General features: G+C 33.8%; 1 protein-coding gene across 2 annotated transcripts; it reads right to left on the bottom strand.

The window, feature by feature from the left end:
- Positions 1-49: 49 nt before the first annotated feature.
- Positions 50-18,682, bottom strand: LOC116766641 (aminopeptidase N-like). 2 transcript variants are annotated; one of them, XM_061521498.1, is made up of 15 exons: positions 18,524-18,682; positions 12,456-12,655; positions 10,948-11,594; positions 10,460-10,615; positions 9,804-10,124; positions 9,112-9,295; positions 8,615-8,850; positions 8,220-8,400; positions 7,838-8,018; positions 7,137-7,411; positions 6,453-6,649; positions 6,080-6,247; positions 5,615-5,828; positions 5,146-5,293; positions 50-853 (listed from the first exon to the last, which is right to left on the bottom strand). In XM_061521498.1, exons 2-15 carry the CDS (start codon positions 12,636-12,638, stop codon positions 777-779), a joined length of 3,168 nt encoding a protein of 1,055 aa, XP_061377482.1. In that variant the 5' UTR covers positions 12,639-12,655; positions 18,524-18,682; the 3' UTR covers positions 50-776. The 2 variants fall into 2 exon arrangements, with proteins under 2 accessions (XP_061377482.1, XP_061377483.1); XM_061521499.1 differs by lacking the exons at positions 12,456-12,655; positions 18,524-18,682 and adding an exon at positions 11,724-11,881.
- Between the last annotated feature and the right edge of the window lie 1,606 nt (positions 18,683-20,288).

The raw sequence follows: 20,288 nt of genomic DNA, 5'->3' as shown, positions 1-20,288 counted from the left end.
ATATTATTCATGAGTGATTCATTTAAACCGGTAAAAGGAAAATAAGCAATTTTTGGTTAGTAATAATTATTTATTGACTTAAATTAATCTTTCAACATAAATATTTCGACTTATTTTTATGGATTTATATTTCGAGATGCTAAACTTCCTATAGGAACTTCATAATGTTATAAAAAAAACTAAATAACGATTTTATTATAAAGAATCAAATAATTTTTTATTTATAAGTATTTTTTGTATATTCTTAAGAATGTGAAATGTAATATTTTTTAATCATAGAGTTAATAAAGATTTAAATGATGAAAAAATCTTTCATTATCACTTAATAAGTTTTGGTTATGTTTGGCACGTAGAGTTATTCAGCATTTTATATTCGGACATAAATATGAATTTATTAATATTAATTGATAATAAACATATTATAATTGTATAAATTTTTCAAGGCTTCTTAAAATGTTAATAAGATAGCTTTGTGTGTAAAGATCTTAATATACAATGTATTATGATATTTTATTTATATACTTAAACTAAACATCTCACAACTCAATAAAAAAGTACTTAAGGTATATTCTTAAAGGAATACATGATTTAGGTGTTAGACAAGTTTAAGTGAATTGTATTTTTGCGGGCAGTGACACTTTGTAATAAGCACAGATTAATAATAAATACAGATAACATACAAATCAATCGTATCGATTTTACATTATACAGATAATATTTTATATTTAAACGACTTTGGAATGTATGTTTAATTTATTAGCTATAACGAGATAATTTTAAGAACTCAAAGTGACGTTGCTGTCTGTGATGGTTTCGTTTGGCGTGTCCGTTGTTTGGCTGTTTGTTGAATGTTCTGTAACAATATTATATAATTAATTTTGAAAATTGTATTTTCATTTGTAAGTTACGTTTACAACCAAAATATAAATAAAATCCTACCATAAGTATCCATAGTTAAACTTCCTTATTTCCAGATTTTAATTAATATACCTACCTACCTACCTGCGTTGAAACTATTCGTCTATAGTTCGAGTATGCAACTTACACTAAGGGTACTGATACTATAAATATATATTTTTGTTTACAATAACAAAGAGAAAAATGGCTAAAAATATATATATTTTTTGTATTAGGATTTCTCATCCGCCTTTTGTTAATTTTATAATATTTTCGTGTGCTTTCAACTTTACTAATAAGTTAGTGGACTGATATTGTGATTTAATGAATTTATCTAGAATTATGTCGATGCTCTCATTATTAAAATTTTAAATATACTTTTATCTTCATCTACATCAGGTTGTAACTTTGTCTTTCCAGAATAAAAATGACAAATTATATAAGTGTAATGAAAATATAAGAGAAGTAAAACTAATCGTTACTATAAAAAAAAATAACTTTGTTCTTCTTCTTCTTCCTGGCAATTATCCCAGCATTAGCCAGGGTCTGCCTTCCTGCTCAAACTCCTCCACTTTGCACGGTCTTTAGCATCCGCGGTGGTAAGTCCATTGGCTCTCATATCCTGCTTCACGGTGTCCAGCCATCGCTTTCTTGGGCGTCCTGGGGGTCTTGCTCCAGGGACCGACATGTCAAGGCAAATTTTTCCGACGTAATTCTCAGGCCGGCGTGCAACGTGGCCATACCATCTCAGGCGACCCTCTTGAAGCTTATCCGCTACGTCACGGACTCCAAGACTACCTCGGATAAATGTGTTACGTATACGGTCAGCCCGCGTTACGCCACACATCCACCTCAGCATCTTCATCTCCGTGACGTGAAGCTCCTGAGTGTGCCTGGACAGTGTTGGCCAACATTCGCTTCCATATAAGAGAACCGGTCGGATTATGCTCTTGTATATTATTCCCTTGAGCTTGGTAGGTATTCTGCGATCGCAGACCACACCTGTGACCTCACGCCATTTCGCCCAAGCAGCGCTGATCCGGGCTTGGACATCGTGATCGATGCCTCCGGACTCATGCAGAATAGATCCAAGGTACCTGAACTTTTCCGACTTAACGGCTGGTTCAGGACCTATATGGATAGTGCAAGAGTCCGGGCTTCCGCAAGCCATGTACTCGGTCTTCGTCACATTTAGTTTAAGACCACCGTTCTCAAGCGTACCCTTCCAGAGGTTCACTCTTCGCTCTAGCGTCAACCTGCTCTCATCAATGAGCGCTATGTCATCGGCATACATCATCAGCCATGGAGGCTGGTCCTGGATGTTAGCCGAGACAGTGTCCAGCACTACATTGAACAAGAAGGGGCTAAGAGCCGAGCCTTGGTGAACCCCTACTGAGATCGGAAAGGGTTTTGTATCGCCAACAGCAGTCCTAACCATTGAAACGGAATCGCGGTACATGTCTCTGATGATGTCAATATAGGCCTCAGGGATCCCTTTGAATCGCAATGCCCACCAGATACATTGACGAGGCACGCAGTCAAAGGCCTTCTGCAGATCTAGGAATGCGACATGCAGAGCTCTCCTTTTTTCCCTGTATGCCTCCATCAGAGTTCTGATGGCAAAGATGGCGTCCAAGGTGCCCGATCCTGGCTGAAATCCATATTGACATTCCGAGACAGTACACTCTCGGCGGAGCCTGAGGTCGATCATACGCTCAAAGAGCTTCATGGTGTGACTCATGATCTTAACGCCCCTATAACTACCACAATCTTGAACACTGCCCCTGCCTTTGTATATAGGGGTAATGTAACTATAACGCCACTGATGTGGCATAGTCCCAGTGTTCAAGACGCGGTTAAAAAGGTCCGTCAGTATGAGCACACCAAGAGAGCCCAATGATTTCCACGCTTCGATCGGAATATCGTCAGGTCCCACCGCTTTCCGATTCTTCATGCGTCGAAGACAATTCCGAGTTTCGTCAGGTGTTATCGGGGCAATAAGTCCAAGATTAGGAGGTATTTCGGTTGGAAGACTGCACGGGTGCTGAGTATTTAGCAACTCCTTGAAGTAGCATCTCCACCTCTCCTTCACAGAGGCATGATTACACAGCAACGTGCCTTGGGAATCTTTCACGCTAAGACATTTTGCGATATCTTGCGTCGCCTTATCCCGAGCTCGTGCCAATTTGTAAATGAGCTTCTGCCCCTCCGCAGTTTCAAGTGTATCATATAATGGTGATAACCTATCACTGCGGGCTCTGGCAACAGCCCTTTTACTGGCACGTTTCGCTGCTATGTACTCTAGTCTGTCTTCAGGAGAGTTTGATTGCTGCCACTTCTTAAAGGCAGTCTTCTTTTCACGAATCACCTCCTGCACTTCGTCATTCCACCACCATGTCTCCTTGTCAATGACCCGTCCTCCCTTAGAAAGGCCTAGAACTCGTTTACCTGCTGTGATAATTGCTGACTGGGCTCGATCCCAAACTTCCTGAGCAGTTTCGGTATTAGTCGACAGATTTTGACTCTCAACCTCTGCCCGAAAGCTGGTCTGCATCGTTCCATTCAGCAACCACCACCTGATGCGAGGCTTACGTTTCTCGGCCACTTTCTTTTTCGGGATAACGACATAGTCCATGACAAGAAGTCGATGTTGGGCAGTCAGGCTTTCACCAGGAATGACTTTACAGTTAGTCACCTTGCCGATATGACGCCGTCTGGTCAGCAGATAATCTATTTGGGTTGAGTGGGACCCGCTCTTATACGTGATAAGGTGCTGTGGAGTCTTTTGGAAGAACGTGTTCACGACGGCTAAGTCAGACGCAATACAGGTTCTGAGAATATTTTCTCCCTCTGCATTGCGGCGACCATAACCAAAACCACCGTGTACACGATCAAACGTTTCCGCAGCCCTACCTACGTGGCCATTTAAGTCCCCCCCAACTATGATTACTTCAGCAGCTGGTATAGCACGTAGAACCTCTTCAAATTGCTCCCAGAATGACTCTTTTTCGGACCCGCTACATCCAGCCTGAGGAGTATAAGCACTGATCAAGTTAGTAATCACTCCCTCGATCAGTACCCGCACCCGCATCAGGCGGTCGCAGCGACGATCAACTTCAAGAAGACCATTCCGAAGCTCTTCAGATAGCACTACCGCTACACCAGCTTTACCTGAAGGCGACCCAGTGTATATCAGCCGGTAACCCTGTCCGATGTTCCGAGATTTATTGCCCTTCCAGCGAGTTTCCTGGAGGAACGCACACTGGACCCGACGTCTCATGAGTACATCTGCGAGTTCTCTGCATCGTCCGGTTAGAGAGCCAATATTCCACGTTGCAAAGCGGAGTTTCCTTTGGGGTACTAACGTCTTTAGCCGTGCCCGTACTTGACACGGTAGCCCTTGCCCACTTACCGCAGGTGTAGGGCGATGTGCCTGCGCGTCGTTTATCGGCGACGCCCTAGCCGTACCCAGTCCATAAACTTTTGCAACCATAAGAGTGGCGGGAGTGGTTTTAACGGAGCGACTGCCGTCTGACCTCCAAAACCCCGTTTTCCGGGTAAAACCAGGAAAGGAAAAGATAGAGAAGGGGGGAAAGAGGTTAGGAAGGGGAATGAGGGGAGGTACGGGACACCACCTTCATGGACTGAGGATAGAGGTATGAAAGTGGTGGCTCGAGGATCCGGGGTCGCGTACCCGTATGCCCAAGGCTAAATATCGGAAAAATACTTAGTAGGACACCCTCTGAATAATAAAAAAAAAAAAAAAAAAAAAAAAAAAAAAAAACTTTGTTCCTTATATTAAAAAAAAAAAGATTGAGTCCATAAAAAAACGATCTATCTGACAATTTCAGTTACTTGATAAAACATATATATCGATATGTCGGCGTAATTCCTATTATTTGAATGATCATTAATGAAGTGTAGTTGAAATTATCAGGTGCCACCCGCATAGCCAACTACATAGCAGCCACCTGTGCAAGTGTAGTTACAACAATGACTGGCGGTTGGTATAAATACAGGCGGCGGTACAAGTTAAATACAGTCTCGCTCGAGCCGTTGCACCGATCGGACATCTTAGAAATAAGGGGTTCGTCAAACCGTCTACTAGGTTACCTGCAATAGCTTGAAACTCTGACGACGGCAGAGAAAAAAGGCATTGCTGACGTCATTCTTTTAAAAATTTATTAATTTGTACTAACCCCAAAATATACATTAAGAGCTGCGAAAAAAGTCGGTAGTTTTATATACCTTCTACATATGTCTTGAACCAGTTGTTAATGTTCCTAGCGTGTGTGTTGATCCAGGATATCCTGACCGCTCCGCTGTCAGCTATCTTCTGGAGCGTGTGAGACATTGGCTGCAGCTCAGATTTGTGGTCCAAAGCGAATTTTTTAAACTGAAAAATACGTAAGACAGATTAAAAAAATGACAATAGTTAAGAATAAATCATTAAAAATGTTTTAAACTTTAAAAATAATATAATTTATAAGATTTAGTATGTTCACTAAGTTGTGTCATGATTATATCTACACCTGTCTAATTCAATGCTATGATTTGAGGATGGTCCACATTAAATTTGAATTACGACGCTATATCTCTTTCATCATATAGTCGAGACGCTCAGAGCCTATAAACATATCAGTACTTCGGTAACAGGCGAGTATTCCTCAGCACTGATATAGTTAAGACGAACACAGTACCTAGTTATATAACTAACCCTATTCAATTCGTCGTTGGTAGTGATGAAGCCGAACGCTCCGTTCAGTACTCCAGCGAACATGAAGGAATCCATCTCGTTGAATCTCTTGTACACCTTGTCGAAGTTGTCTATGAGGAAGTCCTGGGCTATCTTAGTGCCGATTGGCGCGTCCACGCTCCAAGCCGATATCGCGTACTGCGTCGGTATCTCCGACAGACTCTTCTCGAGCAGTCTGCAAAATAAAAACATCGTTCAATTCAAATATATAGTACATTATCATCAATGAAGTTTATATATAATAGTGGACCCAACATCGCTCCCTGTACAACCAAACTAGTTGCATTACTGAAAATATTTTTCTGCATATATTGTCTTGTAAGTCAGTATCGTTTAACTTTTTGTTTCTATCTTGTAATTTATTATACTTTAATCTGCGAGGGAGTAGTTTTGCTCCAATCAATACTCAAAGCAATGTATACTCACAGAGTTATCAACGATTCCTCCTTAGTGCTGGGCAAGTTGGATATAATCAGGCTCTTAATATTAGGGTCGGTGGTGTTTAAGAAGATGTTCCAAAGTATTTCAAACTCCCGTCTACCTCCGTTTTTGATGGCCATGTTGTAGACTAGCGACCGAAGGAAGCTCGGGATACTGGACAGAAAAATGTAATATTTTCTTAGAAATATTTTATATAAGTAGATTTATATATTAGAAATAGTATAATTCGCAAATCCCGTGACCTTCTTTCTACTGCCGATGGAAGTTAAGGCACGATACGGAACGCGGTAGTCTAGAGGTTGCAGGTTCGGTTCCTACGTGTGTACTAAAATTTTGACTTCAGTTGTATATGACTCACGGATTATCAGTCATGTTTGGTTTACTGGTCCAAGTCTCAAATTGTTCCCTGGTCCACTGTAGACACCGCGGCGACTCCACGAGACACTCCCACAGCACCAGGTTCTCTATTAAGAACGCTTCGTTGTCGTCCTTGGGTTTATTCAGACCGTAGTTGAGACGCTCCAGTTGTTTTTTCAGTATTATCTTCATGTAGTCCTAGAATATTGATGTTATTGCACTACTAATATAAGGAGAACGAAAGTTGTTAGGTTGTATGGAAGTTTGCGACTATTTCATACAAAAAAATATTTAAGAAATTTTGATAAAATTTTTTCACTGATAAAGCTTAGACATGTCATAGACAATTTGATTTACACCTTCATTCCGAGTAGTTTTTTTGAATACAGTACTGAAGAGACGCGAATAAAGTCGGTCCAAAAACTAGTATAAGTAATTTCTAAATTTATAAAGGTTTAAAGTAATATCTATAATAAGCATCTAGTACATGTAATGAACATTTCGTTGAATGTACTAAGACTATAGTAAAACATAAGTTCCCTTAGTTCACACCCCCTAATAAGAGGTTTTATACACATAAAACCTTTTTACTTTCAATCCAAGAAATATGTGCATTAAAATTTTTAATTCAAGTCTATTATAGATCTATTATATTTTTTCTATCATATTAATCAAAAGTGTGCACCTGGAAGTACATGTACCCGGAAGTCGCTCTCAGGTTGTGACTCAAAAACGCCATATTGTTTAATAATAAGTCCCAAACAGTCTTGGACTCCTCTCCGTCTATGACGCACGTGGTTAGCCCGAGCGCGTAGCTGTACTCCAATTGGTTAGTTTTGGCCAAATTGAAAGCGTCATCTATAAGCTGGGCTTTCGCTATCGGGCTTTTGATTGTGCCGTTCTTCAGAGCCTTATTTAACAGATCCCAGTTCCTGTGATCGTAGTTAACCCGATAGTATCCTGATAAACATGAAATCAATGAAGTGATGTCATAGAAAGAGATAGGTATATAGAGCGGCAGTGACGAGAGAACGAGATAGATTTTATTGCACGTAAGGAATTTTTTCTTAAATGTGCTATAAGATCTATGAAAGAAATAGCTAGACGAATGACACATGAATCTATGACACGAACGTGATGAGGAAAAGAGATAAATAGATTTTTGTCATAAGTTTTTTGTTACTACCGTACTATAGACGCTATTGGAAAAAGAGTTAGATATAGAGCGAATGTGTTGTCAGAAAGAGAGATAGACTTCCACTACCTCGTGCTAATCTGATATATATGAAAAATATGAAAAATCTGACATATCCCACAAATAACAGATGCTGTTGTGCGAGACAGAGACAAAGATATACAAATAAGCTAAGGGTGAAAGAGCCTCACCGATAGCTTCAACATTAACGTACAGCGCCTGCGAGCTGTTGATATCAATTTGAGTCGTGATAGCGTCGTCGTTCAAAAAGAATTTCGCCTCGGTACTCCAGTCGCTGCTGTTAGTACTGTAACTTATGGGTATTTGCCATTTTTGTTCCTTCTTATTATTTTTATTGCTGGTGAAGAGATTCTGTAATAAAGAAGTACTGAATAGGATTAATTAGAAATAAGAATACCGTATAATATTATTTTATAATAATAGCTGTTTAACTAAACTGATCGTTTAAATAAGCTAGTATGTACAAAACCATAGATATTTCTTTGTATAGACTATAGACCACAAAAAATGTAAAGATTATTCTATTAATTTTTTAATGCTCTAATATTTTACCTGCTCAAAGGTAACATAATCGTTTTCATAGTTTCGGAGGACCCTGACCACAGGGTAACCCGGCTGTTTAGTCCAAGTGTTCATGAAATCGACAACAGACAGGCCCTTCAGACGCGGGGACTCCTTAGTAGCTAGAGACATCGCCTGCCATAGATCGTTCTCCTCGGCGTTCCGGTATTTCCTGGAATACCATAATTATTTTATTATTCGAAACCATGCTATTGAAAAGCGTTCCTGGACTGGTTTATAAACTTTATAGTAAATAAATATTTTAATCTGTGGCAGATAGAATCTATTTTGATTCTATTCATAGTGTATACTCATAAATTATTAAATTTGGTTTGGTAAGTAATATGAAAACTAAAAATATTTTTTTTATAAGTCTCGACGCTTACCAAAGGTTCAAATATATAAGCAATCCCTTGTGGAACAATTCCTTGGATATAGTGTGGTTCAACATTCTTATTAAGTTGGCGCCCTTTGAATATGATATCTCATCAAACTTCTGGGATATTTCTGAGGCGTCGATGACCTTTTGCGATACAGGAGCTGTGTTCTTCAGAGCATCTGTTCTAAGAAGATTCATTTTGTCCCTTGTGAATGATTCAAACATGTCCCATTCGGGTGCAATCTAAAATAAACACATATTTTCATATTTATATATATATATATCTAGATATCTAAAACTAATTGTCAGAAATACAATCACTGAGAGGGTCCAAAAACAAATTTATGGTTCTTAATATTGAATTCATAAAAAATAGGTATTTTTTTTTGGAATAATCTAGATAATTTATTGGCTGAGTGTTACACTGTCACCCACTTAAGTTTGTTAAGAAAAGTAGGTCAAATAGTGACGTTGGATATTTGGTTGGTTGAACTTTGAACTTACATGGTCAACGCCGACATACTCTATGTATGTGGCGAAACCCTCATTGAGCCACAGGTCCGTCCACCACTTCATAGTGACGAGATCGCCAAACCATTGATGAGCTAACTCATGGGCTACGTCGATAGCTACGTTTTGTTTCTCGCGGGGAATACCCTCAATTTCATCATATAATAGGGTTGTCTCTCTGGAAAAAGCAAAAAGATATATATTTATTAAAAATTTTGTAAGCATAAGATGTTATATGAAAACCAATTAAATGACACCTCTGTAATGATATAACGGTTAAATATTGTTCGAGGTACAGTTTCAGAATTGATCTTTAATGTTCAGCGTTACCTCCAGTAAGGTCTTACAAGATGGCTGAAGCCAGTATTTATGGTTTTCAAATACAAGGTGATACTTAAATGTTGCCATTACAAAATTACAATGGTTCAGTAGTATAATTAATTATAATCAGTCATAAAAATAATTCTAAGGGTTATAGTATATTATAATTAGCACGGCACGGATGGCGCCACTTGTGAGAATATATGGAATACTTGATTCACTGCCTTGAGTCAGAACTTGATAGCTTAGTTAGCAACGGCCATATTCCTCAGATAGTAAGTTCGAATCCCGGTTGAGACAATTAACTTTTTCTGCATATATTACTTTTTAAATTCCTCACTAATACATTCAGTTTTGACACTTACCTGAAAGTGATTAGACCCCAATTTTCCATGGCACCGCTAGAGAAATCGGGGATGGCTATTAAATCCATTTTGTCCAACGCATACGGCACACCAAAGATTTCCTCGTAGAACGACAGCAGCTTAGGTACAATAGTTAGTGCATAGTTCGCTTTGGATATCAAGGAGGGTCTTGTCCATATCCTAATTGGTTTGGTTATGTTACCGACACTTGTATAATTTGTCTCTACATTTACAAAGTCAGATAGTACATAAGCAACCAGATAAGTAGACATATTGACTGATCTCTCAAAATGTGTCCATTTCCATTCTGGATCTGATTCGCTGCAATAACGGAAATAATTCCTATTATATTTATATAAATTAATATGTTAAGTAATAATTATTGTATGACAAGATTCCTGTTAAATGCTTTCAGTATATAGTTATACATTTTTTCTTTGTGATGTTGAATAAAAAGTTATATACATATGAAACAGTCATAGACGAATGGGTTCAGATTGAAATTTGCTTTAATTTAAATATATGACTTAATTAGTTTTTTATTGAGACGAATTTTAAAAATAATTTAAAAAGTTCAACATTTGACCTCTATGTATATGCGGTTAATTCAGTTTTTTATATTTAAATATACATATTTCACATAATTTTTCACTCACACAGGTTCTTCGATGGCTATTTTCATGTTTGATAATACGGATACATTATTCCTATGGGCGATGCTTATCTCAAACTTTGCTTTGAATTCTGGTTCGTCAAAGCATGGAAAAGCTGCCCTTGCTGACGTCGGTTCAAACTGTGTAACGGCCAACTGTCTGAAATTAACATTAAAATAGAAAAAGATTATTTCCCACATGAAACCTGTGTATACTGTGATAAGGCACTGTAATCACAGTGTATTTTTATAACAACAAATCTTATTTTATATAATGCATATAACTTAAAATAGCCCTTAATTTTAATAAACTGTGGCCAAAAAAAATACAAGATGTTAGTTCTTTACTTGAAGTTAAGATTATTTGTATAGTAATTTAAACTCATCCCATTGAAGGAATAATATAATCAATTATTAGTGTACAGAAGTTAAGAAGTCCCAATAAAATGTTCCTCAATTCCTCAATTTAGTAAAATATATTATACTAGTCACCTCACTTGGTTGTCCTCCGTATAAGTACTCTGGTAGAAGCCGGTCAATGAGCTAGAAATGTTTCCTTTAAAGGGCACTTGTAAGGTATAATCAACATATGGAGTCAGATATGATCCGAGGTTTAGAATCAGTCGATCGCCGGATCTAAACTTCACTGATGTAATATTTATGTTTCTCACATTACTGTGAGTGACCTGAGTATTAACTGGAGGTGTTGTGGTTAAAATACTTGATGAATTATCAGTTGTTTCTACATATGTAGCATTATCAGCTGTGACCGTGTCTACCGTTGTAGCACTTGGTAATGTTGAATTAGTCTCTGTTACAGTATTATTCTCTGTCACTATTTCTCGTTTAGATTTAGCAGAGTGTAATGTTTCCACCTTTTCATATATTTGTTCTGTTAAAGTCAATTCATGTCCAATAACGAGATCTTTGGAGTGGAGTATGACTTGGTTAACTTTTCTATTTGCTTTTATAGTAATGTACACATCTCCACTGAAATTTTTGTTCTCTAAATCAGCTTTGATTTTAAGTCTATAAAAGCTTGGTATTATACTCGAAGGCAGGCGTAGGTCTGGTGAAGGTGAGCTACTTTGACCAAATGGATCTGTCTCATCCCAGAAATCTTCAGATTTTTGAGATATCTAGAAATTTTTAAATAATATTAATTTTTAAAATAAAATTTTTAATGTTATATACAGATATATCTAAATCCTTAAAAATTTGTCTCTATTAAATCTGTAGTTTAATATACGAATTAAAGTTAAACTTACACTTTTATTTTCACAAAAGTTTAAATACAAATAGAATGTAAAACAAAACAAAACGACATTCATTTTAAGCGCTGATTGAATGAATAAATTTTGTAACAATATAATTTATAAACGTGGTATTTCCCTAAATGGATTAAAAAAATATATTAGTTTTCCTTGTTATGTAAATAGTTACACTTTCATAGTGGATCTAAATTTTTGTATTATTTATTTTACAATATATATTAACATTATACAAAACAAAACTCCCTCCTTCACAACATTTTTATGAAATGACATTCGTGATTCGTCAATGAAAATCGTTGATAATAGTTGTCAAACGTCATTTTACTATGACGTTCTCTAATTTTTACAAATTATTATCACCAAAAGTTGAAAATGTCAAGGGTCAAGGAAATAAATAATGATAAAAATTTATCTAAATGTGGCGTTGTAGTCATTAATAAAAACCTGTGTTAAATTTCGACTTTAATTAATACTTTATTATGAACAGCATTTCCACGTTCCCTAAAAGTTACTTAAGACTATAGGCATCTGCTTTTGTTATAAAAAGATGTCTTTGATCAGAAGATTGGAATCATCTTTTAATATTGTGTACTGTCATACATAAATACAGAATATCTTTTGTATCAGGTGAATTGGGCATTCGACATCCTTTGCCGGTCTATATAGGTACCTACATGTGTATTCAGTACCAAGTGAGAGAAATTAAATATTTATGTGTAAACTTACCTTAATGTATGTGATGTAGTATACGATTATACCCACAAGTATAGCTATTAAAATAGAGAAAATAACGAAGATAGCGCAAATGCAGGTAGATATAAATACTCCGCCTTTTCTAGTATAGTGTATATCTGGATCACCATGAGATTCGTACGCCAAGAATTGCTGTCGGCTAGTTGATAAAGGCATTGTGCTATAGAATCATCCTGGAAAATGAATTACATTGAACATCAGATTAGATCTATTACTTAATAAAAATTATACCTAAATAAGTTAAGTGTTTTTAATTAGTTTGATAAAAAAATTGTAGCTTGGAAAAAAATTGGCTGTGTAGCTCAGAGTGATTTCATTTATTCTGAATATTATACATCCATATAATTATCCTTACAATTAAGGAATTACTGACGCAATAACATGAAAACATGTCATCCAACAGACGTCATAAGCCATTATAACCCATTGAATGCTTGTTTAATTCATACTTATAACAACTTGTTGAAAAAACTATAAAACTGTGTATACTAAATGAACATTCATATATGTATATCTGTTTGAAGAGATGTCATTAAAAATTGTAGACTAATGCATTTGAAAATATGTGTTCACACATACAGACACGGGACACGTATAACTATAGAAAAAATATACATATTTTAATGTTAAGAAATACTCATTATACACGTTACGTAATAAAATGTCATTTTAATAATACATACGAATTTAACTATTCATTGTATTGGATGATGCATATAATAAAAATTAAAAGAGCTGTTTCAGAAATTTTTTTATGTATTTGATTTAATTCCAGGAAAGTTATAATTTTACCGGGATGAATTAAACAAACACGTTGCTTTAAAACATATATATATTTTTTTTTTAAAAGGTGGAGCTGTTTTAGGAAATATTGAGATGATCTTTTCTTGGAATATTATTTCTTAAAATGATGACGTAGATTGATAGGTTTGTCCCATGTACAATTAGTAATAATTGTACGTGCTAATATTCATATACAAATATTCTGGTGACCATTAATAAGGAGTCCTTAATTGTTGTAAATATGAGTTCCATTTTGTTTTAATCTTTAATACAACGGTATTAATATAGCATTTTAACGTTCTTGTTCATTAATCTGCGCCAATACTAAATCTGTAATGATTTATGAACAAAAATCAGCTAAAACTCCGTTTGTAGTGTGGCAAAGAAAACTTTTATGACAACATACGAATATACAAATCTTGACGGTGATTTAATCTTTCGAGAGCCGTTCAGTGGGATCTGAATAGCAGAATATAAAAAATAATACCATACAGAGAAGGGGTAGTAATAGTTTTGATTAAGGGAATTTATTTCAAAAAGCAATACATATAGTTAATATATATACTTAGAGGATGAAATGAAATTTTTCAACAAATCAAATAAACCTATGATGTTTTATTGGTGTTGTTGTTGTTGCAGTGGTTTCAATTGCAGACTTTTTTAAATGTTAAAGAATAATGCATAGACTATAATAGAATTATATATATATATATATATATATATATATAATTCTATTAAGAAAATTGGATATGTATACATATAATAAATAATGTTACTAATATCTGTTTTTATGTGGAAGATATATGAAAAATATATATATATTGGGACCTTTTTAACGTATGTATAAGCCAAAATGATGATTGTTAGAATTTTGTCTATTTGTTTGTGCGTTTGTGCACGTTAATATAGGCAAACAGCTTATTCGTATAGGATGTCCCTCGCACTATGATCGCACTGTGATCACATCTCGCCTGCTCGTGATCGCGGTTGCTGCAAAGTAACCGAAACGTCGGGGGTATATTGTTAAAAATAATTACGAGTATAAACGCGTAGTTAATCCGCAAAAATATCACTTTTATTTATTTAACATTTTGTGTGTATTTTAAGTCAGTTTGCTTCATTGATCACGTCGAATATTTTAAATAAATTTATGGGACTATTGTTATATCTACTACTTTTCTGTCCAGTAGCATTAACTGAGAGTTAAATCCATATAAAATATAAAATTAATAAAATGAGAAAAATAAAAAGTTATAAAATTATAATTAACTATTAATCATTATTATTATTAATTGTAAAACATATTTTTTAATTTTTTAAATAATTATTATAAATTATAAATAAGTAGTTACAAGGAAGAGCGTACGTTAAATATGGTCAATTAAAGAAATTTGTTACAGCCAATGAGATCTATATAATCAATCACAAGAAATAAGTCACAAAATGCTATAAATTTGTAGGCTGCGCAAACCCTTGTGTAAAACAGGAACAGGGTTCCTATAGCTTTTAACTATTCGCAAATTTCATTACACTAAAATTGTAATGAATCGCTCTCTGTACATGGCAAATATATGATGAAAATTTTGTGGTTGTTTGTGGCTCTGTACCGTGTTAACAATCCTATAAGACTGTATGCTTTGTCGTTCAATTGTTATACCTACTTCTAATCGCCTGTATAAAAAGCATTATTATATTTTTTTTATCATTTCAAAACGACGTATTTTGATCTGTAATAAACGAGAATATATTAATATACTGCACTACTGAATGTGGACAAAGTCTCGGGTAAAGCTAGTGTTTAATAATTAAGATACATTCTGTACGTAGCTCCCTAATATTTTCCAACCTTTATATAAACATCGATACTCACATGGTGCAGCCTTATCTAATACTGAACACATGATGTGTGACGAATCACATGAGGCGATTTATCGATAACACCAACCGTAACTATACGCTGAAATTGATATCATATATTTTTACATTATACGTGATTTTGATGAACATGGATACTAAAGGAAAAAAATCAATATGTTATATTACTTAATGCCTTGATAGTATACATTTTTCTCGATATTATGGGTCATCTGTGATATATGAAAAGGTTTCATAGCCTGTTTATTTTTGGACATGAATATTCCTAGCACATACCATTGATGGAAGTATTTACATAACAAAAGCTAAATGATTTTAATTTACAAAAAACAATTATGTACTTATAGAGATAGTTACGTGTCATATAAATTTTATGTAACGAACCGATTCAAAAATGGAATTTATACTGGCGAAGCGCACACAAGTATGGCCGTATACAATAAATACATAACCTCGTGTGCAAGAACTACTGCTTACAAGGAAGAAAAACTAAAAGTATAAGAATAAGATAGTAAAAGAAAATCTATTTTCGGCTCGTATTAAAAATGAAAGTACATGATATTTCGCAGTGATGGAGAATATTTTCGACTTGAGGCTGAATTGTAAATTATATGCCACTAACCAATATTCACGGAAGCTCAGATGAAAACATAAACTCTTATTTAAGCAATAAAAAATATTATACGCAAAATATACATAGAATTGAATAACATTATCCAACAAATGATGTCCACTTTAATTACAATATATGTACTTTCATCAATCATCATCAATACATATTATTAAACAAAGTCCCTCGCCGCGTCTCTCTGTCAGTTCGCGATAAACGGAAAAACTACTACACCCATTATCAAACGGTTATCACCACTCGATAGCGTGATTCTCAAGAAAGGTTTTAGTATATAATTTGTTGAGTTTTTGTATTTACTTCTGTGTACATTAACGATATTTGTTGAAGATGTCGGGAAAACATGACCCGGCTGAGCTTTTAACGAAAACGCTGCCTAAAGTCTTTGAGATATAACAAAATAATATATGAGGAATTGTATGTCTTATATAGGACTACAGAGAAATCCGCGGTGGCATATGTCTATACCATAAGGATAATATACAATATCCATTTTACAACTTCTAAAAATTAGCATTCCTAAAGCGTTTATTAGAAAACTATTTACATAAATACAGTATTACGTCTTATCAAAATAAATTACTTTTTCAAGCCTACATCAGTATTTGTAAATTACTTTTTAAATCATTTAAATCGGGCGTACCATTTGAAAGTTATCATAATATAAGTTTAATTATTCTTAAAATTAAATAGGCTATTTTATATTTTTTGTAAAAAGCCCTTTCGAAGCTGGGGCTAGTACCTAGTTATTTATAAATAAAGTTCTACAAATTACTATTGAGAATAATGTTTATTATTTGGACAAATAAACCTCGAAATGCGTAAAGTTATATCTGTGACAAACATTTGAGTTATTTTTCTGTAAGTACCTATAGGAAAACAGATAATTACAACAATAAAATCCGACGCTTATGAATTATGGAGGTATCAGCAGGTAACACCAATATCTGACAGTTAAACAAGATGGCGCTCTAAAATAAAATGTAAATGCATATATAGGATGGTTTTGTATGAAGCCACGTATATTGGAAACTTAGATCATTATGATATGATGAATATGTAGTAATTAATTCGAAATTAAATTAATCCTGAAATTAATACCGTGAAGTTTTCTAGATTTCAAATACCCCTATAAAGCAATGTATACACTTTTGATCGTAGTGTCTTTGTATCCGTAACTAATTTGACATTTTATATTATCAACTGATTGGTCATTTAAGTTTGTTAAGTATTTAAACTTTATGATATTTTTTGGAAGAATAAACAAATGATTCGCGAAGTGTTTGTATAGCATATATTTGGCATTTGTATGTATATTAAATTTAAACCATATTTTATAGGAACATTTAAATATTTTCTAGTATATTTTGTTTTGCCGCAATTTTTTTCTAAACGGCCGCTAGATACCTAAACATAGTTCCTTTTAGAACTCTTCACACATACATCTGTGTACATAACATTCATTGGTCATTGGATAAACATCACCGTCGGTTTTGTATGTGTCTAAACAACTATTAAAATATGAATAAAATATAAATTTATTAGCTAATTCATTAAAATTGGACCCAATATTGAGACGGGTAAACGTTTTTTTTCATATCGACGTATTATAATTTAAGGTGATAATGAAACCAAACATTAACGAATAAATAATTTAAATATTTAAAACTTAACCGTCTAATATTGTATATGGGTAGTACATGTGTATGTGCTATCTGTATTCTGTATTATTTTATGAAGTGAACTCACTATCTAGTAGACTATCTAGTAAAATAATGTTTTCATACATGAGGGCGAAGTATGCAAAATGTCTAAATAAAATTATTTTTATAAACTTATCTACAAAATTTGTCAGTGGAGAAATCACGTTACGAAATCGTAATTAAAATGTAATTAGTAAAACCTTGTGGTTATTAACTGATAAGTATTAATTTATTTTAAATTTAATTAGCACGATATGGTTCGTATATTGAAATTTTATTAAGAGTTAAAATACAGAAAGAAATAAGAATGTCTTTAATTTTTTATTTTTCTATTTAATATTAAAAAGATGCAATGATTACTCATCGTTTCTAATGATTATTTAAATGCCATACCTAAGTGTAATTATACTTTTAAATTGCCTTTAATGTCGTCAAATTTAAGTCATCGTCCTTAATATGTCGTAAATAAAAAAATATGACATTAGAAAGACATTTGCAACAAGTACCTAATGAAGAGGATTAAGCTGTCAAAAAAGAAAAAAAATTGTAGCTGTATTTTCGTATTAAGTATAAATACAAAGTTATGTTTATGTGAATATTTATATCTGTTAAATGAAAAATCGTGAAACTACATCTAAGTATTTGACAACAATTTGAATTAGATGTGGCCGTGACTTGGCCCGCATTACATAAAAACATTTATTCGTTAGTGATAAAAGATGACTAGCTATGTTTGGCCTTCTCGTAAACAGAACTTGTAAGTATCGTTAGATACTTATAACAAAGCGTTAATTGATCTATTTATCGAATTTTAACTAATCACTTCCTGGAAATTATATAGAACGAAGATCTAAAGGTTTTTCGACTTTGTGAGCATAGTTTTATTTTAACCTAGTGTTCACAAATTTAAAATAAGTGAACTACCTGTGTGTAATTACCCTTGTCTCAGTAATAAGAATAAAAAAAAACTCATTAATCGCAACACAAGAAAATAATATTAACACAAAATGAAAACAATAAATTAATAATACAAATAAAATAAAATAAAATACCGTGCATTTAAAATGAAATCCTAATGAAGAACGTTCTCAAAACATGTACACCTCATTCACAGCACAGTTCACTAGCTTCTAAAAGAAATTAAAAATAGCGGAAACGAAACAAATGTGTCAAGTTTCGCGCACACAATACCAATCTATGGCGATGTGCATGTTCGCTTGATGGGCGTTTTACTTGCTTATTGGCCGTTTTGCGATGACCCCCCACCGCCTTTCCGCGTTCATACTTCATAAGGCGCGAAGATGTCAGCGGAGGTTCTATGTAACTGGTTGTAATGGTATTGTAATGAAGTTTACGCGGCCTTGCGTCTAATATCTGGCTGCGGTTTAACGACAACCTACAGTTATTTATTTTTTTATTCAGCGCTTGAGTTACCTTAGCGATGTACTAATTTATAATGACTATAATGATTATACACAAAGGTAAAATGTACTACGTTTCAGAAGTAAAATAATTTTATTTATGTTTAGGTATTTTTATTATAAAAAAATTACATTTAGCTATTATTATGGAACAGTCTATTAGAATGACAATGAAAATAACAAGTCGGTCATCGGCAAAATAGTTCTCAAGATTTTTCTCAAGATATCTTGATCGTCCTTGTCGAGTCATGAGTATAATATGTTCTTCCTTAATCTAATATAAGAAGGGAAGTTGTTCATTACCAGCACTATTATATGTATGTTGTTAATAATTCTGTGGGCTTAATGTGGCCTCAATTGCAAGATTTATTGATAACTATACAGGTATCGTTGTCACTTGACTAATCCGTAAATAGCTTTGGTAATTTCGATCTGTCACCTAGCGGTTGCTCTCTGACAGTTGTGTTTACGTCCGAAAAGGCTCAAGTAATGTAAAGCTGTAATCAAAACATAAATACCAAAATAGTAACAGATTCATTGCAAAAAATAATATACTAAAGAGAAATTGAATAATATTGAGAAATACATTTAAAAACACGTCTGTACTATAAAATGTGTAATGTTAAAGAACTGCATTGTTTTTTTATACATCACTTATTAATAATTCATTGTGAAATACGTTTGATATCCATATTCATATTTATAGCAAGTCTCGGCTTTTTACTAATTTCTTTCATGCAATATTGTGATAACTAATATTACATTTACAACACTTATCCATACTTAATGATCTGGAAAATACATCATATGTGTCCCATTAAAGGATTTATTCTCATCGATACTAAAAGTACTAATGAATTTAAGATGTTGATATATATGAACCTCTTTATTGTTTTGGGAAATTTCTAGAATTGTTCAACATTATCAACTTATCGGAATGAATTTGAAACGGTTTTGTTAATAAACTATTGAAAAAGCAAATTACATGTAATGAATTTTTGTTATTTTTCGTGTTCATTATGTTATCACATGTTAAGTTTTCTAGATATTTTTGGTTGGTATAGGTAAAGATTAAAGGCGCCTATTAGAAATAAACAAGGGAACGCTTAAAAAATATAAGTTCTAATATTTTATACAATTCAATACTTATTTATTTTCAATTATATTTAGAATTAATTAAAATGTAGCCAAAATATAGTGACATATATCAGAAATAGTTTGTTCCTTTGTAGTTTATATCGGTAAAGCGTACTACGATATTTGAAATCTCGTCTCTTGGGAATCTATTAAAACACGGAAGGCTGTATATATAACCTCATAGTATGTCATGTTCGGCAGATAGCAACGGATGTGTTTTGTAATTCGGTTTAAAAAAAAAATTAAGACTGCATTTTAT

This window comes from Danaus plexippus, chromosome 10 (genome assembly GCF_018135715.1).
Source record: "Danaus plexippus chromosome 10, MEX_DaPlex, whole genome shotgun sequence".
NCBI classification, from domain to species: Eukaryota; Metazoa; Arthropoda; class Insecta; order Lepidoptera; family Nymphalidae; genus Danaus; species Danaus plexippus.
This window is presented reverse-complemented; position numbering and strand designations above follow the sequence as displayed.